The sequence below is a fragment of the Trachemys scripta genome, chromosome 2 (assembly GCF_013100865.1).
Source record: "Trachemys scripta elegans isolate TJP31775 chromosome 2, CAS_Tse_1.0, whole genome shotgun sequence".
Lineage (NCBI taxonomy): Eukaryota > Metazoa > Chordata > Testudines > Emydidae > Trachemys > Trachemys scripta.
In genome coordinates, this window is record NC_048299.1 from 254197458 (window position 1) to 254221732 (window position 24275).

A 24275-nucleotide genomic window follows, 5' to 3' on the forward strand; every position below is an offset into this window, starting at 1 on the left:
GCACTGAGTGGTTGGATCACATCGTCATGCACATCTGGGATGATGAGCAGTGGCTGCAGAACTTTCGGATGAGGAAAGCCACATTCATGGGACTGTGTGATGAGCTCCCCCTAGCCCTGTGGCACAAGAACATGACCATGAGAGCTGCCCTCTTGTTGGAGAAGCGCATGGCGATTGCACTGTGGAAGCTGGCTACTCCAGACTGCTACCAATCGTTCGCTAACCAGTTCAGAGCGGGAAAGTTGACCGTTGGACTCGTGTTGACGGAAGTGTGCAAGGCCATTAAACACCCTGTTCCACCGCATGTTGTGGTATACACATCATACAGTCACAAGCCTGCTTTCTGCAACCCTCCTGCCCCCAACAACTCACTTCAGTGATTCTCAAAATCAAACCCACTTACCAGGGGCCTCCTCTCCTTTTCAAATTCGCCAAGATCCGACTGCTGTGACTGGCTAGCCTCCTCCGGGATAGAGAAGAGCTCCTAGCTGCATGCATCTCTGATTTCCAAGTCATCCTCTGCCTCTGGGTGACCCTCTCTCTCCACATTCTTGTCCAAGATTTCCTCCTCCTGGCTCGGTCCATTCTCAATTGGTACGTGAGCTACTGAAGTATCCACAGTGGCCTTTGCAGTGGAGGTGGGGTCACCACCAAGTATCGCGTCCAGCTCTTTGTAGAACCAGCAGCTCGTGGGTGCAGCACTGGGGTGGCGGTTTGTTGCCCGCACCTTGTGGTAGGCATTCTGCAGGCGTTCACTTTGACCTTGCACTGCATTGTGTCTCAGGCATGGCCCCTTTCTGTCATGCATCGTGAAATCTGTCCGTAGGTATCATAATGCCTACGGCTGGAGTGCAGCTGGGACTGGACAGCTTCCTCTCCCCAAATGCTGATGAGGTCCAGCAACACGGCATTGCTCCAAGCAAGGGATCACCTGGTGCTTGAAGCAGGCATGGTCACCTGGAAAGATTGCGCTGAAACCACTGCATGTGTCACCGAGAAAACAGGAAAGGGACTTTCAAAATTCCCAAGGAATTAAAGGGGTGGGGCTCACAGTTGAGTTCAAAGTGATGACCAGAGAGGCAAGAACAGGCATTGTAGGACACCTTCTGGAGGCCAATTGCAGCACAGTAATCGACCAGGGTGTCTACACTGGCACCACGGTGCTATAGCCCTGGCACAGAAAGCTGTACGCCTCTTGTCGGGGTGTTTTTTTTACAGCGCTACAACTACACAGTTTCTGCGCACTAAGTGGCTTGGCAGTGTACACACCTCAGGAGTTACACCACAGAAAGCTGCTTTACTGCACAGAAACTTGCCAGTGTAGACAAGGCCTTGGATAGATGAATAACTTGGATATTGCTTTTATTTTTTTTATTAAGAAAATGACCTCTCCTGCCAAAATCAACGTACACACTAGCACTGCAGGGTCCAAATCACAGTGTGTCAAATGGAGTATATGGGCTTCCAAATGTTTCATCATGTAGACCACATTTTAATACAGGGATTAACACATAGACTACCTGCCTTCCAGTTCCAGAGTATGTGGAACACTTTCCCTCCCATTTATGATCACATAACATCTGTTTGGCAACTATAACAATTGTTTGCATAGAATTTAGTACTGGAAAGGTATTTAAAGGGGTTGTTGCTGATTTTAATGCAAATCGGAAGCTGGAAATAAGGATAACCAACACCATATGAGCATCTCATTCTTAACAGACCATAGGCAAGGTCTTTAATCACCAGTGGTTCCTGGATCATAGTCTGAGAACTTCTGAACTATTGTGTACTATAAAAACAACTTAACACACCCTACCTGGTAGCCAAATGTATTGTTTTGTGATCCATGCCATGGAATTCCAGGGTTTTCACAGGATGTGCGAGTGGGTTCTAAAAAAATTAAAATAAACACAACATAAGGTATTTTTGTAGTGAAAAAAATCTGTGTGTCAACAAATATATTTAATTTAATCATGTGGAGAACAGGATCAGAAGAAGCATCATGGTTAAAATGGTCATATTTCACAGACAGCGTAGAATAATACAACACAATAAATCAAAGTTCTCAAACACAAACTGACAGGATTAGCAGTGGGAGAACCAAAGAGCAGAATCCAATAGATCTCAGTAACACGATCTCATCTTACCTATACATCGAGGAGAAGAACCACTCCAAGTTCCATCTGCTTGGCATATCCTAGTACTGGACCCAACCAAAACAAATGGAGGATTGCAGCTGAAAGAGACTTCTGACTGGTAGATGAAGCTCTTGCCTTCTCTTTTCCCTTGAGCAGGTACTCCAGGGTCACCACAAAACTTTGCTATGGAAAATGATGTGACATATAGAAAGCATTCAGCATTTGCTAAAAGGTATTAAAATAAGACTTACACTAAAGTACCTGAGCTTAGCTGAACGGTTACTCCAAATCTCATGTCTGGCTCTTATACATAGCCAAATAAATGGGAGTTTTGTGGGAGCGAGGAAAGAATGGAATCTGCCCAACATGATGGAGAGGTCACATAGCCAATCTTTGCTAGTACTGACTGCAGTCTAATGGTTGAACTAGCTTTGGTGGCTGATTAGAATCCCTCTGAGAGAGGCAGAGGAAATAGCTTGGAGATGTACTGTGTGTCTGGTGATTCCACCAGCTACAAAACCCTCCACATCCACAGCTCTACTCTATCCCCAAATCCTATATTAAATCAGCATACAAGGTGCCCTGCAGAAAACAACTGCAGAGTATGACAGCCCTCTGCCCGCACAACAGAACCTCATAACACCTGTTACTTATAGGGTCTTCCGTGCTCTTGGAGGGAGCAAAAGAAGTTGTCCAAAGAGAAACAGATTTTAGGAGTGGCAGCTTCTTACTTCATCTTACTTAACTACAATTGAAAACTTGGGTATTGAGTGAGATCACTAGAAAGTTAGTGTGGCTAACTAGAACTACAATAAAAATACAGTAACTACATTAAACATGGAAAGCAGTTTAAGCAGGAATCTGAAAGTCAAACATTAATAGACATTTATTAAATAGAATATATATCTGCCAATAATAATATATTCTAAATCAAAGTCTTAAGGCTTTTAGCTTATCACCTGCAAGGATTTTCTTCTGTCCATGGCATAGCATTGAATAACTGGCTGCATGCATGCTGGGTGAGTTTCTTCTGAGTGGTTATTTGATGAGTAAAGTCTCAAATTCTCAGGGGAAAAAAATCTTTAATTCTCTCACAAGGAACTGGTATTATTGGGAGCTAGATAATTTTTGCAGAAAAAGTTCATGTGGAAACTCCGTCATTCATTTGAAATTTTTCACAAGCCTTTCCCCAGCAACATGCTATTGTTGGATGCCCACTAACTCTCTTTCACATGGGTAACTAAGGAAATGAGACATGGTAATTCATAGAAGCCTTATATTTCTCTGGGATGGAAAAATGTGCATATAAAATACCCTACATTTGTAGCAGATTGGAGGTTCTGGGATTCCTCCTTTTACTAGTGTAAGTACAAGTGATTTTATTTTCCAAATAAACCTGACGAGCAACTGGAGAACATGCGACAAGTAGCCGAAAAGTGACCGAGAAGCGAGAGGTGAGCGAGGAAAAATAATTAGGATAAAATATAAGATTCAAACAAATACTTACGTAAGCACTGAGGTACCTCGCCACTCCAAGTTCCATTCCCAACACAGGTCAAAACAGCAGGAAAGGATAGTTCATAGCCTGGGGAGCAGACATAGCTAATACTAAATCCCCAGTCAAAATTTGTTCCTTCCAACCTTCCATTAGAGATCTGGGGAGGAGTTGGGCAGGTAACAGCTGCAATAACATTCAAAGTGATTAGATACAGCTGCTGTCAATATCCCTGGTGTACACAGTTACTAGAAGAACCATATGTGCTCATTTAATCTTTTTGGAGGACAATACAAGTGGTGACATGTTATCTTCCTGACTGTATTCTTGCAACACCACTGTAGCTAATATTTCTGGTTGCCTCTATTTCTGGGACACACGATTGTTGCCAGTTACCAGAATTTATAATGCAAAGTTGAATGCTGCATCATGCTAATTGGGAAGATAACACTTGGAAATCACTGTATAGTTTATATTATATACAGTATTGGACAAAATACTAATAGTGTTCATGACAAAATGATTTTTGTTGACTGTTAGGCATCCTGGAATATAATTATGTTCACTTACACATGGTCACAATCCAATTCTTTCTTTCTGTTAGCCAATTTAGGGATAGTCTGGTTGTTAAAACACAGGAATGAGATTCAGGAGCAAGATTCCTTGAAAGGTGCATGTGTGGCTGCACTCTCTCTCTTGGTAGGCACCACACATTGATAAGTGTCTGCTTCAGGGGTAATTCTTTACCAGGAGGCATCTAACTTCTGGATGAGAGGAGGGGGTTCTGGGATTCCCTCTTCTTCTGAGTCTGCTAGTGCTGCTGCTCCTGACAGGCAGGAGAGGGACTTAAAAATTCAGACTTGACTTCCCCCTCCTCAGGCCTGAGGGTGGCAATGGGAGATTTTGAAGGCAACACTCACTGTAGGTTTGAGCAGGAGTGAAGAATGCAGGTCCCTTCCCTATATCTCAGGTCTGATGGTGCCCAGGAGAGTAGCAGAAACATTAGCAGCAGAAAGAGTTCCACAAATAAGTGATGGGGAGGTAGTGGTGCTATTTGATTTTGGGGTGGTGTGGGGGGCAAGGGATGGCTGCAGCAGTTACTGACTTCGAAGGATGAAAGGGAGGAAGGAAGAGAGAAGGAGAAAGGGGGTGAGATGAGGGAGGATGGGAATGAAAAGGGAGAGAGAATGGGGAAAGCAAATTGGATGGAGAGACAGACAATGAGAGACAGACAAAAGAAGAGATGAGGGAATGAGTGAGAGGGAATGAATAAACAGAAAATAGTGAATGAGGAGAGCACCTATGGGAAAGAGCAGAGTAAAGAGAAAGAATAACACCAATAGACCCCATTTGTCGGGATTGAACCTGGGCCTCTGGAGCTTAGTCTATGAGCCTCTATCATATGAGCTAAAAGCCAACTGGCTGTTAATTAAGGCTGTAGAGCAGACTCATTAATCTCTAAGTGGTCTCAGTGCCACTAGCTGGGATAGAACCCCACACCCAGAAGCTTTGTGGGTTACATAAATGAGAGTAGTTGGATTGAGTTTAAGGGAGAGAGAGGGAGTAAGTGGGGAGAGTGGGAAGCAGTGAATGAAGACAAATGAGGAAAGGAGAGTTGAGAGACCATGTGAATGGGGGAGATGAAGGGGCTGCACTCAAAAGCTTTAAACTTACACTTAGTTAGCCTGTCATTCTGCAGGCAGAAAAAAAATTAAAGGGAACACTGGTCAGGAGCATGAGGTTCTTGTTGTGTGACCTGTGGAAGCCACTGGCTTTTCTGTGCATCAGTTTCACCATTAGTATAATTCTATATAATGGGATTATCACTTTTCTATACATCATACAGGTGCTTGAGGCTTCATTCATTAATGCTTATTAAATGCTTTGAGAATCATAGACTCATAGAAGATTAGGGTTGGAAGAGACCTCAGGAGGTCATCTAGTCCAACACTCTCAAAGCAGGACCAACACCAACGAAATCATCCAGAACTCTGGGTGGAAATGCACAATACCATTATTTTAATAACTTTTTAGCCAAGCAGGAGACCAAGGATTTGGGGGTGACTTTAGGATAACCTTTTTCATTGGCCTATTTTATTTTTAGAGACTGGGTGCATGGCTTCGAAAATTATGGCATTTGCCACCTTCTTCATAGTGGTTATGAGCTCAGTGAAATATTGTTTTGGGTTGAGTGAAAACCTCATTGAGGTTGGTAGGTGTGAACTCACCCTTCATTTAACATAACTGTAAGAATATGCCCCGCTCCTTCCTCCCCCCCCCAAAGATAGAAGGAGTGTGTGACCCTGCCCAGGAGTATTTGCATAGTATTGTTTTAGGTGAAGGTGTGTGTATGTGTGTGTTCATGGAAAGGCAAAATATACAACAAAATGAAAAAGACAGCTTGAAGGAGCAGCTGAAAGTACGGTGGCTGACCCTGGAAGAAATCTGAGGAGAGGTTTATGGGTTGGGGTACAGGATGGAAAAAGTGTTCTCAGTGCTGTGAGAAAAATAAACTGTTTCCCGCTATTTGAGTCCTTCTGCGTTCGAAGACACAGAAGTTTGTGCATTCTTTGCAAATAAACAAAACTGCATCAAAGAAATCTCTATCGCCAATTTCTCTTCCTAACTGGAACCACCCTGAATTTTTGGTTAGGCCCTTGGGTTAAAAGGGGTAGTTTTTACCCTTTTAAATTCTCTTCCTTCCTTTCTTCAAGCAGCAGCATCAGTAAGAAGTTGGGGTTTGGGATAATCACCAGCACTGTTATCCTGCAGCAATTGGAGATAGTCCATTTACTAAGCAGATTTATTGCTAGTCACTATAAAAGGGACTTTATGTTTCAGCTTCCTGGCTGAAAACTAGGGAACAAACAGAAAATTTCTTACTTGATAATCTACTTTCTGCTAGGAGTGTCTCCCAGAATTCTGATATGTATGGTTTATTCCCTTCCTGTCTCCCATTTCCAGAGGCAGTTCAAAGCTGCAGCAGAGCCTGTGCTAGCCATACATGCCAAACCCACGGAAAAAAACGCAGAAATTTGGCTTGTTTTTGGCTTAATTGGCTTGTGAGTTGCCTGTTGGATAGTTTTTGGCTTGTAACTTGTTGCTTGTTTGGCTTGTAGCTTGTTGCTTCTTTTCTTTGACCAGCTCCCAGTAAGCAGGGGCAAGCAGGGGTAAGAGGGGAAGAGAGTCGGGGTGGACAGCAGGCCCACCACAGTCCCAGACTGCACGCTGGGAGGATCTAATCACATAGAGTGTTGGGGTTCTTAGGCATTGGCTTGTTTGGCCTTGTTTTGAAATGGGATTAGCTTGATTTTTGGCTTATTGTGAAAGTTGGGGTGCTTATTTACCACATGAAAGTTGGCAACTGTGGTGCTAATCACACCCCCTTCTGCTTGCTATCAGATGATGCATTTCTAAGCTGTGAAACAGCTCTTAGAAAATTATTTGTAACACTAACTTCAGTGCCAACTAATTAATTATGTGCCGTAGGCCACTGCCTCTTGGTAAGTATCCAAACAGAATGCTGAGCCTGGGCTGTGAAGCCGTCCAGGATGGGTAGAATTGTGGGAGAACCTGATAGCAGAAAGGAAATTACTGGGTAAGAAAATCTTTCATTCTGCAGCCCAGCATCCCCCACAATTCTGATATGCATGGGAAGTAGCAAACAGTGAACAGGATTAGGAAGGGACAGAAAAGTGAACATAAGAAATAGGGAAAAAAATCTTTTTGAACTGCTCGAATGGCAAGATTATGTCTGGACCACTGTCTGTAGCACTTTCCTGACAAAGAAGGCCTCAACAGAAACAGAAAGACTACCTTATAGTGCCTGACAGAGGCACTAGCTATGTGACTGCTCTGCAGATCTCATGGGGGGACATGCTCTTTTGGCCCATGAGATTGCCAAGTATTCTGAAGAATGCACCTTGATTCCTTTAGGACCAGGGCTGTTGGATGGCTTGTGTGCCTCAGCGATGCATAGTCCAATCCATCTAGTAACGGATAGCTTAGATACTCTAAGCCCTTGGCACCTGGGGATGAAAGGAAATGAAAAAGGAGACCCATCTCCTTGTGGATTCTTTACACTTGATATATGTCTTTAGTGTGCTTCTGCCATCTGGGGTGTGCCACTGCTTCACAGTCAGGTGCTGTGCCCATGGGCAGAGTGAAGGAAATCAGAGGCTCAAAGGGATGTACTGTTAGGGCTTTCAACACCAGTGGTAGGTCCAACTGAGGGAAGATTGGTCTGACCGCTGGTCTGGGCAGTCTGATTGCTCTGAAAAATCTGGATTCCTGAGGGTTCTGCCAAGGAGCCTGAGGATCCTACTAATAGTACATGACTTATGGCTGATACCTGGTGAACTACCCTGCTGGGCAAAAGGCCCTTATCTGCACCTTTCTGAAGGAAGTCGTAAGTGGCTGGAATCCCAGGATCCCTTGGATATGTGCTGCACTCTTGACACAACAAACTGAACTTGGTCTACATGGACAAGTATGTTTACTGTGTGGAAAAACTCTCCTGAATGAGAGCAGAGTCCTGATTACTTTGGAAGATAGGCCGAGTGTGGCTAATACGTCTCTTTCAATAGACAGGCTGTCAGTTAAAGGTGACCTGGGTCTGGATGGAGAAAGGAGCCTTGGAAGAAAGAGGTCTGGTCTTGTCTAAAGCTGGAATGGTGGCTACAGCCTCAGTTCTATCAGATCAGAAAACCAGGGTCTCCTTGGATGGTAAAGAGTTAGGGTTGTCACCCTTCTCACCTTACCTTTTGGAACACCTTCCCTAGGAGAGAGAATGGTAGGAATGCATATTGCAGGCCTTGTGGCCATCTCTGCGACAGAGCATCCATCCTATGCACTTAGGGTTTGCTTCTCAGGTGAAGAATTTCTGCCATTTTGCATTGCTGTAATTGTCAAACAGGTCAAGTTAGGGGAGACCAAACATATGCGAGATCAGAGTGAAGACGTCCCTTGTTCAGGCATCATTCAGAGTAGTTGACTTTGTGTCTACTGAGCCAATCTGCTTTTTGGTTCAGCTTTCCTTTTATGGGTATTGCCTTCAGGGAAGGTGATGTCTTGTCTGTCCATTCTATTGTCTCCATTGCTTCTGCATTTAGAGCTACACTCCTTGTTCTCCCTTGGTTGTTCCTGTACGCAACTGTGGTCATGTTGTCTGGTTGGTCCAAAAAGTGATTGAATGCTAGGTAGTTCTGCAATCTCACTAGTTGGAGAGCTCTGAGCTCCAAGAACTTGATGTGGGAGTCCCTTTCCCCAGATCTTCAGTTACCCTACACTATTCTGGGTCCCAGAAGTGTTCCCCATCCCTTCCAACTGGTGTCTGTTGTAACAACCTGCAGCCCTAGAAAGGATATGGGAAAATTCCTGTGGATGTTCTCTGAGACCTTCCAGCACCCTAAGGGATTCAGCACCCCTGGACTTGGTCTTGCCTTAGCTTGAGGGAATGGGCCCATACTCTCAGAAGAAAGGTCTGATATGTGACCTCGCCACTGGGAGACCCATATGTGCAAGATCAGAAGGCCCAGTGACACTGAGCTGTGGTTGGCCTCATGCATTTGTCCAGCATGGATATCAGGCCCTGGATCTTCTGTCTAGTGATGGGTAGATCTTTGCCACTGAAGGGTCTATCTCCATTCCCAGGTAAATTCTGTTTGTCAAGGAAATCAGTGAGTTTTTTCCTGGTGTTACTGCAAAGCCATAGGCTTAAGAACATAAGAACAGCCAGACTGGGTCAGACCAAAGGTCCATCTAGCCCAGTATCCTGTCTTCCAACAGTGGCCAATGTCAGGTGCACCAGAGAAAAGGAAATGAACAGAACAGGTAATCATCAAGTGATTCAAGTGATTGCTTGGCAATCAAGAGTCTGGGCTCTGGCACTGCGTGTTGTGGCCTGCGAGCTTTGCCTTGCAGTGACTACTACATCCACTTAAAACTCTGGGTGCAGAGGGTGGATCATAAGGGAGAGTCTTTTTCATGTGTAGGATTTTGATGGCTTGGAGGAAAATTCATGTAGATTTCCTTGGAAAAAATCTGGAGCAGAAGCTTCCCCTGCCAGGGTAACAGTCCCTTCTTGGATACCCTTGGTGTTAGTAGCAACCTGTAGATTTCTGTTCTGGCTTTGATAATGAGGATTGACACTTGTTTTCAGTCTCAGCTACTAATTTCTCTAATGTTTCTCCCAATAGCTCATTACCATTTAGAATGAGTAATGACTATTCCTGGGTATAACGTGAAATCCTTGCAGCCACCAAGTTAGAATCCATTGCTGGTCACAAATCACATCAATTGTTTGCCCAACACAGGACCCGAGACATCTTACTCCAAGCAAGGACCATGCCCCTAGAAAATGAGCCTCTTGTTTACCATGAAGTAGGTTTTCCTACTAAATGTATGAAAAAACTTTGGTCTGGACAGTTATAGATGAAGCTTTTAAATTGCTGTGCAGTGTGTCCTATGGTATAAGCAGTGATGTCCTATGGTATAAGGGTCTTGGAATGAAATCCGCTTCTGAAGGTGTGACCTATGTCTGCTGCACCAACCTTAGGCTCCCCAAATCTATCTATCTATCTAAACATTTTAGTTTAACATTTGGTTTAATGAGGTGTCCTCATTTGCCTCAATGGAAAGAGAAAACACGTATCGCAATAATGCTTGAAAAGAAAGATATTTTATTTGTAAGTTCCTTGCTGGCCATCATGGAACAGTTTGTAGGGTTTTTTTTGTTTGTTTGTTTGTTTTTTGTTGTTGCATGTGTGGTACACTTCCCCTTGGCTGTTTACAAGATGGAGGTAGCACACTATTCATCCTGGTCTAGGGAGCACACTATAGACGAGGGGTAGTGGTAAACATGCCTCAATTGTGAAAAAAGTTGCAAGCTATCCCCTGGCACCTGAAAGGCTGCTTGCCTGCTCCCCAAGCTAGACAGCACCCAAGTAAGTGCTGCAAGAGCAACCTAATATCACCTGGATCCTTACACAGGAAATCAAGAGCACTTTGAACATGGGAAGGGATTTCTCATTTACCACTCTGTAATCCCATGAAAATGCAGCCCCAAGGGTAGTGGAATCCTCAAATGCCTCTGTACTGGTCACGGACTTCTTGAAGAGCTCAAGGCTTTAATGTGGAGTCTCCTGTGGTGCGGGGAGGGGTGGAGAGAGAGCCCCTTTCCCAGGCAGATCAAGGGTTTATGTTTGATGATCAGAAGGCAAAATTCCCATTCTGATGCTGCCTCAAATTTGAGCTCAGTTCCCTGGCACAGCGAGGGCCTTTGGCTGAAAGCCATACAGGCACAATTTCCATTAGGCTGCAGGCTAAGACAGGGCTGCACAGGGAGCACAGGCTTCTTTGCATGCCTGGACATGCTGCAGAGTGGGGAGGGGCAATGTTACACAGCACTCCATCTACACTATGAGCCAGGGGTATGATTCCCCTGCTTGTGTACATATATTCGTGTTAGCTCTCATTGAACATATGCAAGTATAAACAGCAGTGTAGCTCAGTAGGATGGATAGCAGCAGTGGAGGCACAGCTGAGCTATGCTGAGTACATACCCTCTGATTTCAGGTGGGTTGGTTCTCAACAGGGCTCAGCTGTGCCTCAACTGCTGCTACCCGTGCTACTGAGCTACACTGCAGCTTATACTCATTCTAGCTTGGGTATGTGTCAGAGGCGGATTACAGTTTTGTGGGGCCCTGGGTCACAGCAAGTGGGGGCTCTCCCCATCCCTTCCTCCTGCAGTCCATTCTGTCCCCATCTGACGCTCCTCCCGGGGAGCAGGATCGGGGTGCAAGGGCTTCTCACGCCCACCCACCGCTCATGTCAGGGGGAGCAGGGTCAGGGCACGGGGGCTTGCCCCACTCTGCTCATCCAGGGCTCCTGCTGAGGGTGAGTAGAGTCAGGGCATGGGGACAGGAGTGCCGGGCAGGTGGGAGAAACCCCCGCGCCCCAACCCCGATCCCTGGCAGGAGTGCCAGGTGGGCAAGCGGAGTGGGGCAAGCCCCCACACCCCGACCCCGGCAGGAGCGCCGGGCAGAGTGAGTCAGCACGCAAGGGCATCCATTTCCTGAGCCCTCCATTTGGCTGGGGCCCATAGGTAGGTTTCCCGTTGGCCCAGTGGCTAATCTGCCACTGGTATGAAGCACCCCCTAGCTCATAGTGCATAACCTGTGAAGGAGATAAACCCCAGCAAACACACCCTCGGGCGAGAAGGCAAAGGAGAAGGGATTTAGCCCCTGATTTTCACCCTACTTTTTTGGTAACTGCTGCCTTAAGAAGGAAACACTTGCTTTTGCTTTTTCGGGTTCCAGAGTCTCTGGGTTTTGCAGAACTTAACCCAGATGATCACAAGAATCCTCTGGTTCACTGTGTGCAGAAGAAGAGCTGTGTAGGTGCCCTGCTTCTTTCCACTGGGGGCAGCGGGAGAGGGAACCAGTAGCCCAGAAACAGTCTCATCTTTATGCTTCTTTATGCCTCAGGACTTACCTTCTGGGTCAACTGGAGGAAGGTCTCCTTGTCCTCCAAGCCTCCCTCCTGGTTCTGCTCTCGCTCTTCTAGTGGGGTTTTTCTTTGGTGGAATCAAGGATAACTGGTGGAAAGGCACCAATATGCCTGTCCGCTCAGAGCCCCATGTCCTAACTGAGATGGGGGTGGGTGGTTGGGGGCAGATTGGGCATTTTTTACTTTCTGCTTGGCTTGAGAAAGGTGCTTCACATTCAGAGCACTGTTTGGATTTTGTCCATTGCTTGCACAGCTGTTCTGCTATGAGGGGAAGGGGGCAGAGGAGCTCAGCAGGGAGATGCTGCAGTGGATGCTCTGGGTGGCTGTGACCACTGTGCTGCTCAGATCCCAGACCAGGAGGAGGTGAGGAGACTTGAAAGCAAATTAAAATGCTTTAACTGTCCCCAAAATGGCTAAAAATAACAACTCTAAAAGAAAAGGATGGGAGTGAGTGAACCACCATTTATTTGCTGCCACAGAGGCAGAACATCTGACAGCAAACAGGAGAAGGTGGTATGGTTAGCACTGGCTGTGCTTCAGCTTTGAACTACCTCCAGAAACTGCAGACAGGAGGAGTTGAGGCAGACAATGGGCTGCAGAATGTCTGTTGGCAATATAGGGGAAGCAGGGTCAGGAAAGAATAAGTAAATGACCATCGCATCAAAATGAAGGAATAAATGAATAAAAGTGAACACTGCCTTGTCAAGGTTCTATCAACAAAAACAGCTGAGATTGAACCATTAATAATGTATATCTGCAGTGGATTCTGCTTGGAATTTCAGCTGAAATTGGTATTACAAAAACAAAGTGGATTTAAGACAGTTTTGCTGAAAAGTACAATGCCTGACTGACATTTACTTGTGAATGAACGCACACATCCTTCTCTTGTGGAGACAAATGAGGGAGAATCATATATATCTAGTGTTTCAGTGGCAGCTGGAAAATAATGTTTGCATACTCTGAGCAGTTCATTGTTCACTTATTGTATCTAAATTGTACCAAATCCTCCTAACAATAACAAATAGCTATTATATAGTCCAAATAAATTATTATATATGATACATTCCTTTTGATTACATATTCAAAATAAATAATAATATTAGTTTAAAAGTGAATATTACTTTTGCATTGCAAAGAAATTTGCATGGAATAAAATAGGGAATTTCTGACAGCATCAGAGATTTCACATATGATTATTATTTAATATTTGTACAGTGAATACGTATGTATAGTGATTGATTGACAGAAAAGAAGAGTGTATCTTCCCCAAAGAGCTTACAATCTCTGTCCCTCATCTGAAAGTTGAACTTTTCTCTTCATACTCTGGTGTATACCCCCTACTCTCAGTTAATGTCCTTTGGGTAACAGCAGCCCAAATAAGGTAGAGCAAAGTGAAAGACAGGATCAGGAACCTGGCTTCCCTCTGATGGTCAGTAACAGAATTGGCCAAACACAGAGTAAAAGTGAGGTTCTGACTGATGCCTCTGATTCTGCCCCAGACAGAATTTCTCCTTGGGCTCCAGCCAAAATTGAAACCCCCCAACTCAGACCTCTCCAGCATGCCCAAGGGAGCCCAAGACTGGACCTTATTCTAAAATAAACATAACATTTGATGGAAAAATGGAAGAGAGGCAACATAAAGGCAGAATATGTAAGAGAATCCATCTTGCATTGCCTGACTATTGTGTTCCTTAGCAGATTGATAGGACAACTTTCATTTAAAGAAACAGAATTATTGATACATACACCTCAGATTTAATACATAATAATTCTGATTACAGTGCCTGGGAACTATGGTAATAGGCAGTCCAGAAATCCTATAAGCAGACATGCGGGGAGAGAGATATAAATCCTTGTGTAATCAGTTTTGAATGCAAAAACAGTAGTATTTGATGATGGTTAGTAATGAAAAGTAAACAAAAGAAGAGCATTTTCTTGAACAGCAAAAAATTTGGAGCACTTGAGAATGAACTGCATTCAAAGCATTGGGAGCAGAACTGAAAAAAAAAAAAAACACCCTAAAACACTGGCATAGCTGGGAGGAGGTGTCAAGGCTCGGTAAGGCATACATGGAAGAAGAAGAAGAGAATAGGGATGGAGATGCAGATATAAGAGTTTTCAGTTTGAAGACATGAGAGAGAATGAGCCCATCCAGGGGGAAGCATAGACAGAGAAAAGGGAGGATTTATCAAATATTCCTATGAGATAACTCTAGAAAAGTTGGAAGGAAAAAGAACCACTTGCCAACACCTGGTTGCAGGTGTAATTGGCTAGGTAGGAGAAGAAGGAAGAGTCCCACAAGGCTATGGACGAAAGGATCTTAAGATGGAGGGGGAGACTCACTATGTGAAAGGTAACAGAAATATCAGAGAAGAGAATGAGCCTGAGAGGATGCCCTTAAATTTAGCAGGGAAGAGGTTGTAGGTTACTTTGACGATAGCAGTTTTGATTACATCAGTAGAATAGTTTTTTGATTGTATATTACAATAAAATTCAGTTATAAGCTGCCATTTTTTTTAACCACAGGCTACACCAAGAACTTCCCTGTAATACCTATAAATCAAGAATGCATGTGCTAGCAGAAAGGAAGTGTGAAGGATCACAGGATTTATTCTTTTGTTTTTCCAAGTCCCATAGGAAGGAGGCAACATCAGATGCCAAACAAATGTACATTAGGGCATCTGATGGAAATATTTAGACTTTGCTGCTGAAAAACATGCTGAGTATATTAATACTACTGGAGAGTGCTGAATTTCTGCACCCTAAGCAAGGAAAGAATTGGCCAAAGATCCTGGTAGGAAGGACAAGATAGTCCAGTGCTATCCAGCCATGGAAAAAATCATTTACTGGATTCTAGACAATTAGAAAGTCCAATACCATGTAGGTTCACAAAAGATACTGCTGAAATGTATCATCTCTGGTAGATTAACATTATGCAGAAAAAAAGGCAAACTCCATTAAAAGCAGGGAAGTCACCTGAACTGTCTCTTAAGCAGAAACTTAATAAGAGGCTCCTGAGGGCCCCAGTAAGATCTCCAACACAACACTGCTAACACTTTACATTTATGGAACAAAATAAAAGACACCAATGGTAAGACAACAATTTTTAAAACCCCCAACTCAATTGACCATAAAGACAAAGTAAATATTAACGTGTCCAGACATGTTTAGTCTTCGGCTATAATGATGAATGTTTACTTAGTTTGACTAACATGTTACAGTACAAAATAGGTACAAATGTCACACAAAAAAATGTTCTGATACCCCAAATCATTGTGATACCTTTACAAGTTGGGATTGTTCCACTCCATGTGCCGTTGGTGGTACAGGTGCGAATTATGGAGCTGTTCAATTCCATTGTATAACCAGGTTGGCACATGTAGGTAACATTTTGTCCAACAACATAATCATCACCATATCTCAAGCCATTGGCTGGTACACCTGGGTCTCCACAACTGATTACTGAAAGTAAGGAGTTGAAGAACATGGTAAATCATTAATGTGACTATGTATCTGAGGAGAAAAAAGCACTGTCAAATTAATAATTTATTGCCAAAAATATAGCAAAAGTTTATCTCCAGCTACATTAGGTAATGTACATTAATTCTCTACCTAACACAATATGTGGTTACATACAGCAGCTACATTTTAGGGAAAAATTAGTACACCTGTTCAAAAGTGCAAAAAATGGATTATTTTAATAACTTAAATGTCAGGATTAGAAAATGGCAGTTAGAAATCAAAGACACTAAAAAGGAGTAGGTAGATGAGGAAAAGCAGATTGTTTCGCCAAGGACCACACAGTGTGAAAGTCACTCATCTGGATCTCCTTAAAGATTATACAGACATTTCTCAAATTAAGAAGGGAATGACTGCAATGAAGAGGGGAAAAAAAAACAAAAGTTTGACCTCTGGCAATAAGGGACCTGCAACAGACTGAGGAAGAGTATCCATCCTCCTGTTCCATGAAAATCAGAAAAAAAGTTTCCCTGATCCAGAACTTTGAAAGTAAACACTTAATGAGAATGCCAATTTACCATTGACAAGGAGGAAATAGAGGCTGAAAGAATAGGACCAGCTTGTGATGTATTTCTTTCACAGAAAATAAAACCAGGACACAATCATCCTTACAAATAACAGATATGTCTTAAAAACAACCACACAGAAATCAAACACTCCCAGCTCCTAATTAAGGAACAGGAAGGGAAGAACATAAAGAAACAGTTGGTGGGAAGATGGGCACAGCAGAGCAGTCTGATAGTCTCTGTGTTATTGAGGAGGATGAAAGTTTTGGGGAAGGAGAACATCAAACTGGAGCGGAGGGAAACAATCCCATATTTGTCCTTCCAGATGATGTCATGGTATCCTCTCGCACTGAGAATACCTCTCCATTGGAGGGAACCCCATTTCTTAGGAAAAGACAGGTAATAGTAATGGGGGATTTGAGCATTAGAAATATAGAGAGCTGTGTTTGTGATGACTAAGAGAACCACATGGTGAATTCCGTGCTGGATGCGAAGGTCGTGGATCTCTCGAGACATCTAGACACGTGTATGTGTAGTGCTGGGGAGAAGTTGGTGGTTGTGATACATACAGATACCAATGGCATAGGAAAAGATGGGAGAGAGGTCCTGGAAGTCAAATATAGGCTACTAGAAATTGAAGTCCAGAAACTCCATGGTAGCATTCTCTGAAATGATCCCAGCTCCCCGTGCAGTGCCAGTTAGACAGGGAGAACTGGAGGGTCTCAATGCACGGATGAGATGACTGTGTAGGGAGGAGGGGTTTAGGTTTATTAGGAACTAGGAAACCTTTTGGGAAAGGAGGAGCCTATACAGGAAGGATAGGCTCCACCTAAATCAAAATGGAACCAGACTGCTGGCATGTAATATTAAAAAGGTTGTAGAGGAGTTTTTAAACTAAGGGCTGGGGGAAAGCCAACAGGTACAGAAAAGCACATGGTTCAGACACAGACATCCCTTATGGGATGATCTACAAACAGGGATTCTCTATATCCTAGTAAGGAGGAGAGGATAGAAGGTCATGAAGTACAGGTAAGAACTGAAGAGAAACAGCCAAATGAAAGAATCCTAGGCAATTACATCACATACTGGCAGGCAACTAAAAAGTGAGAAATTTTATAAGTGCTTGCATACAAATTCTAGAAGTCTAAATACTAAGATGGATGAACTTGAGTGCTTGGTATTAAATGAGGATATTAATATAATAGGCATCACAGAAACGTGGTGGAATTATGATAATCAATGGGACACGGTAATACCAGGATACAAAATATATAGGAATAAAAGAGTAGGTCATGTTGCAAAAAATCTTAAATGAATCAAACTGTACCATAAAATATCTATGGATAGAAATTCCATGCTAGAATAATAAGAATATAGCATTAGGAATATACTACCAACCACCTGACCAGAATGGTGATTGTGAAATGCTCCAGGAGCTTAGAGCATAAATATAGAAAATGTATTAATCATGGGGGAGTTCAATTATCCCCATATTAACTGGGTACATGTCACCTCAGGATAGGATGCAGAGATAAAGTTTCTTGACACTACAAATGATTGCTTCTTGGAGAAGCTAGTCCTGGAACCAACAAAGGGAGAGGCAATAATTGATTTAGTTCTAAATGGAGCACAAGATATGGTCCAAGAGGTGAATATAGCTGAACCACTTGGTAGTAGTGACTGTAATATAATTAAATTACTATATTTGGGGGGTGGGAGGAAAGAAACACCAAAGAAGTCAACCACAGTAGCATTTAACTTCGGAAAGGGAAACTATCCAAAAATGATGATGCAAGTAAAATGGAAATTAAAAGGTACAGTCACAAAAGTGAAATGCATGCAAGCTGCATGGAAACTTTTTTAAAACATTGTACTAGAGGCTCAAATTAAATATATACCCTAAATTAAAACAAAAATAGTAAGAGGACCAAAAAAGTGCCATCATGGCTAGAGAACAATGTAAAAGAAGTGGTTAGAGGCAAAAAGACATCCTTTAAATATGGGAAGCTAAATCCTACTGAGGAAAATAGAGAGTATAAACTCGGGCAAGTCAAGCATAACAGTATAATTTGGCAGTCAAAAAAGGAATTTGAAGAGCAACTAGCCAAAGACTCAAAAAGCTAACAGGAAAAAAACAAAAACAAAACAAAAAATGCTACATCAGAAGCAGGAAGCCTGCCCAACAATCAGTGGGGCCACTGGAAGATCGAGGGAGAATTCATGGAAGGAGAGGCTAAATGAAATCTTTGCATTGGTCTTCACTGCAGAGGATGTGAGGGAGATTCCCACAGCTGAGCCATTCTTTTTAGCTGACAAATCTGGGGAACTGTGAACAAACTGAGAAATTAAACAGTAATAAGTCACCAGAACCAGATGGTATTCACCCAATAATTCTGAAGAAACTCAAATGTGAAACTGCAAAACTACTAACTGTGGTATGTAACCTATCATTTAAATTAACTTCTGTACCAGATGACTGGAGGTGACACCAGGTTTTATTTAATTTATTTATTTATTATTTTACACCAGTTTAAAAAAAAATAAATAAAAATAAAAAATAAACGTTCCAGGGGTGATACTGGCAATTACAGGCTAGTAAATTTAACTTTAGCACCAGGCATATTGGTTGAAACTATAGTAAAGAACAGAATTATCAGACATATAGATGAACAATATTTGTTGGGGAAGAGTCAACACGTCTTTTGTAAAGGGAAATCATGCCTCACCAATCTATTATTATTCTTTGAGGGGTCAACAAACATGCACAAGGATGATCAAGTGGATATAGTGTACTTGGTTTTTCAGAAAGCCTTTGTCAAGATCCCTCACCAAAGGCTCTTCAGCAAAGTAAGAAGTCATGGGATAAGACTGAAAGTCCTCTCATGGATCACAGAGGCAGGAAGAATGGAGCTGTAATGTAGTTCTAGCACTTACAAATAGGTGCCAAAAATCGGTTTCAGTTCCTTTGATGTCTTATTGGTGAGGTTAGCCTATCATTCACGACTTCCAAGGAGAGGATTCTGTGAATCTGTCTCTCTCTCTCATTGAGAGAGAGAATGGAAAAGTGCTGAAAAGTGCTTAAGAGGCAGCAGATTTAAAACAAACAAAAGGAAGTATTTTTTCACACATCCCACAGTCAACCTGTGGAACTCTTTGCCAGAGGATGTTCGTGAAAGCCAAGACTATAACAGGCTTAAAAAAAGAACTAGATAAGTTAATGGAGGATAGGTCCATCAATGGCTACTAGCCAGTATGGACAGGGATGGTGTCCTTAGCATCTGTTTGCCAGAAGATGGGAATGGGCAATGGGATGGATCACTTGATGATTACCTGTTCCATTCATTCCCTTTGGGGCACCTCGCATTGGCCACTGTCGGAAGACAGGATACTGGGCTAGACTGACCTTTGGTCTGACCCAGTATGGCCGTTCTAATGTTCTAAAAGGACAAGCTCAGGCCAGTGTGGAGTGAGGTTAAATCAAACAATCTGAAGAATGCTTGGTTTTGTTATCTGAACCTATAATACTAAAACAATATGCCACAAATTCAGGGAAAACAAACAAGTTTTTCATGAACTCATATATTGTCTTGCAAAAACTGTCAACGGCTGCAGTTTCTTTTCTGAAACTGTGGTCAGTTAATACATTGTAGATACCCATTGATAACACCATTAAAATAAATTGATGTCACAAGTACTGTATGTATAATCTTCAAAGGTCAGGCAATCACACTTGAACACTACAACAGAAACACTTGAAAAGTTATAGATTGCAATCACTGAGCAGGAAATATAGTGTAAGAAGTTACAGAAGATTTCAAATGTCAAACAAAAGATTGAAATGCACACCACAAACATATTATGCACCCTCTTAGAATACTTATAAATAATAAACAAAATGGCAGCTAAAACAATTATAAAGTCATAAGATAGAAACACTATTCCACAGCTTGCTTTTTTCTTTTGTAAAAACGATGAACCATATAGAGACGGATAAAAAAGTCTTATACATTTGTAAATGAAAATTAGTTTTTTCATGGCAAAGCAATTAGCGATTGTATTTTATTCTTGTTTCACAAAGAAAACATGCTCAGCAAGTGACCAGCACATTATCACATGAGCAGACGCATCACACAAAACACACACAAAAATGAACACTAACACCACAAAATATGAAACAAGAAAATACCTTTTTACCATTAGAAGAAAGTTTAAGTGGGCAGAATATATGAATATACAATTGCCTTAAAATGTAATACGAGTCAGTATGTTTTAACTCATCTTTCTTCAAACATTTTATTCTTCATATTACACTTACATAATATTTTCATGGTTGAATGTACTTTTTTATGTAAATTACCAAGAGTTTCTGAAGTGTTGCGAGGGAAAGTAAAGCTGGCAATTAATACCTAAATTCTATATTATTGTATTTACAATAATGAAGAATTTAATTAAAAACACTAAAGCAATATCTAACAGGCCATAGTTATGGTTAAACATGAAGACTATTAATTGAAGATTAATCTTACTTGTGCAATTTGGCAAGGATCCAGACCATGTTCCATTGGCAGTACATTGTCTCACAGAAGATCCAGAAAGTATGTATCCTTCCATACAGGAATAAATTACCGAATTAGAAAATGTCGTGCCATCTATACGAAATACTTTCCCATTAGCAGTTGTTCCTGGATTACCACATTGCACAGCTATAAAATAAAATGTTAAATGTATAAGATGTTAAAATGTTAATTTACAAATAAAATAATGCTCCTGTTGCTAGCATGTTTAAGGGATAGGAGTCTTTGTTAAAGCTGAAGATTTAGCTTTCAAATCCTGTGGACAATGTGTGATGGGGATGGTTTATTACATTTATATATACCAAAATTTATTTTTATCTTTTCCCTTGGAGAATAATACCTAGGAAATTACACTTAAAAAGCCTATGGTAAAAGAAAGTTATTTAGGTTGCAAAATCAAGCACAGGAAAGCTCAAAAATGCCAGATTTACGGTTACCCCTACAACCTCAATTCATTCCATTTGTGAGTATGCATTATGATACCATCTTTAATTACATGATCACAAACTAATTTTTTTCCCCACAGGACTGTGCCTCGTTCAATGCACAGGATGGAGGCTAAAAAGGAAGAATTAACACTGTACAAGCAACTATAAATCTAGAATTTCCTAACTTTCCTGTGCATGGCTTTTCACCTAAATATCATTCTTTAATAAATATAATATAATATAATATAATATAATATAATATAATATAATATAAACAAACAAAACTAAGACAACAGCAGTCTTTATTCCGTATACATACCTCCCAGAGGATTTCTAAGTTAAATGAATAATGAAGCATCTTAGATATCTTGAAATGTAAAATAATATGATGGCAATCCAGTTTGATAGTAGAGAAGGAAGAAAGCTCAGTTTGGGTGATCATGTCCCCCTACAGCTTATAAGATATGTATTTATTTATTTATTACTTTGTATCAGAGTTGCATCTGTTCATCAAGAAGAATATTAAAAGTGGGTTTGACCACACCGCAGCTAAGGCTGATGTTATCCAGGCTTGCCAGAGGAAGGCAGCAGTGCTTTATGGTGGGGTGGGAGAGGGAACAAGGTCAGAAAATGCTGCAAAAAGGTTGGTGATGGGTAGGCTTTAAAGGTGAAAGCCCTGGTGCTGGAAACCCCTTTCTCCATGCAGCAGGGGGCTTGCACCAGGAGGTAGCGATGAACTCGAGTAGATGCCACTGGCGCTATGAAGCCGTGGCATATGAGGTTCATGGTGGTAGCATGAAGATCCTTGGCTCTGGGCACATGACTGAGCTATGAAGAGTTAAGAGTTCTTCCATTTTCAGGACTCGGAATGCTGGTCACCGATATGGCTCATCAAGAAGGGACGGGTGTTGCGGTACATGGCATTGGCAACCCATTTGCAGGAGTCCTCAATAATCCTTGCATGGTGCAAGGGACAACCGAGTTCATTTGGAAGGATGGGGGTTCACCTAACAGACTCGGGGGCGTGACATGTTGTTTGGCTGCTATACAAGAGGCAATTGGAAGATGTCTGGGAACCTGACTGGGTTTGTGGGGGAGGCAGCCCAGCTAATTACCGGTGCCTCCTTGTGGTGGATATCCAGTGCAGGTACTCCATATGGAAGGCATCCAGTGACTAGATAAATGGCCTGGTAAATGACTTAAAAAGGAGGTGCTGGTTAAAGGAACGGAATGGTAAGGGGTTTGGAGCACCTATGGTTGGAACGGCAGGGAGCCAATACCCCTTTCTTATAGCACACCTTAACCCTCCTCCGAGGGGGCTGGATAGTAAGGACCTGGATGGAAAAAGAGGGGGAGCTGGTGGAAGCCCACAGGTAATTATGGAATAAACAGGAGGTTACCTGCACTGTACACTGTTATCTACCAGGTAGTCCCAAACATCTAATAATAAAGTTGCGACTTGATTAAATCCATACCAAGTGTGTCCTGTCCTTCTTTGGGTATAGCCGGACAATGTTAATTAAGCTGTCTCCTTCAAAATGAAATGACTATCTCTTAAAGACAGAGCAATTCATAATAATAAAGTGGATAATAAGAGAAAAGAGGCTCTTAAATTTTCCTCTGCTATTCAGGAAGCTTTTTTTCTCTAAAAGGGTCTGTTGGGAATTACTTCTTATTTGTGGAATCAAGATTACTGAAGTACCATACATGATTCTCAATAAATATCTGGTTAGGTCTTGTTTTTATGGTAATACATCTTGCTTCACAATTCTAGAGTGATTCATTTTAAGTAACTTAGTTTGGGTTTTTCATTTTCTAATAGTGAGCAAGATATATTAATCAGTAAACAAAATTTATAGTTTAATCATTTATGACATATTATATGTAGTATAATGAAATTCTACAAATAATTGAATTTCTCCTTTCACTGGTATTCATATCTACAATAGCTGTAACTAAGGATGAAGCAACCAGGAAAGCATTTGTCAAAGGAAAAAAACAATATTAAAAAAATGAGGTCTACAGTGCTTACCTATTTTTTCCTCCTACGAAAAAAATATGTAGTTGGTACAAACTGGTGGAAGGAGTAGGGGAGAAAGTAATCGTTGTCTCAAAGACTAAGAATTTATCATCTCTAGTTACTGATTTGAACTGTACCCGGGCGACCAAAAGCCATTACTATCTTATAGCTGTTTCAGTCTCTGTGTGAAAAGATTTGTGGTCTCAAGCTAGTACCCAATGGACAAGTATCTGCATCACAAGACCTATGATATACAATTGGCATTCTGGTCAGCACTTACAGCAGAAATGGCATGATTCAACAAGCATGGAAAGTGAGCCATTGTCTCAGTGCTAGATGTTGTCTTTCCAGGGCAAAATAGAGGTAATACAGGTACACTTGTAAGCAGATATGGAGAAGGCTACTCTTCCACTGCCTGTACTCTATCTGTCCTGTGGCTAAATCAAGCAGTTTAACCTCCAGGGATTTCACTCTGGCACTTTTCATTCACATTACTTTCATTTTAAAGATATATACATAAAATTTATTTTCCTTTTGTGATTTACCTTTACACTCTGGCTGTCTTCCTGTCCAGGTTCCATTTCCCAAACATATTCTTTCTTCTGACCCATGAAGGATATAACCAATCTCACAGTTGAAACGCACAGTACTTTTAATTTTAAAATCACTGTCTTCTCTAGAACCATGACCTGGGATTCCTGGATCTCCACAAGAACCAGCAGTGTCACCTAGAATTTTAATACAAAGATTTTCACATGAATATAATATTTGATACACTATATTACTATATCAGTACTGTAGGACTATTTTACAGCTACTGACTTGAACTATAAGACCCAGATTTTTAAAGGTATTTAGGTATTGCTTCCCATTGTTTCCCTTTTGAAAATTAGATTGGGCTCTTAAATCAGTTAGGCATTGCAACACTGAGCAAAGCAAAGCCTAAATACTTTTAAAAATCTGGGTCCAGGCCCTTTACTTGGCTTTTCAAATGATCTGGTAGCTACCAAAGATACCTTTGTAACCAAGATTTAACTGAAGTGTAAACAGCACACAGAAATTATATGTTTCTCTGGTAATTGGCCAA

General features: G+C 41.8%; 1 protein-coding gene across 1 annotated transcript in view; it reads right to left on the reverse strand.

Moving 5' to 3' along the window:
- The window catches only part of CSMD3 (CUB and Sushi multiple domains 3), a 1107808-nt gene that overhangs the window by 50514 nt on the left and 1033019 nt on the right, over positions 1 to 24275 (reverse strand). The window contains exons 49-54 of the mRNA XM_034759587.1: positions 23734 to 23916; positions 20693 to 20869; positions 15424 to 15603; positions 3646 to 3819; positions 2148 to 2321; positions 1817 to 1890 (exon numbers count right to left, since the gene is read on the reverse strand). Of these exons, the coding sequence (XP_034615478.1) occupies positions 1817 to 1890; positions 2148 to 2321; positions 3646 to 3819; positions 15424 to 15603; positions 20693 to 20869; positions 23734 to 23916 (962 nt within the window). The remainder of the gene's footprint in view (positions 1 to 1816; positions 1891 to 2147; positions 2322 to 3645; positions 3820 to 15423; positions 15604 to 20692; positions 20870 to 23733; positions 23917 to 24275) is intronic.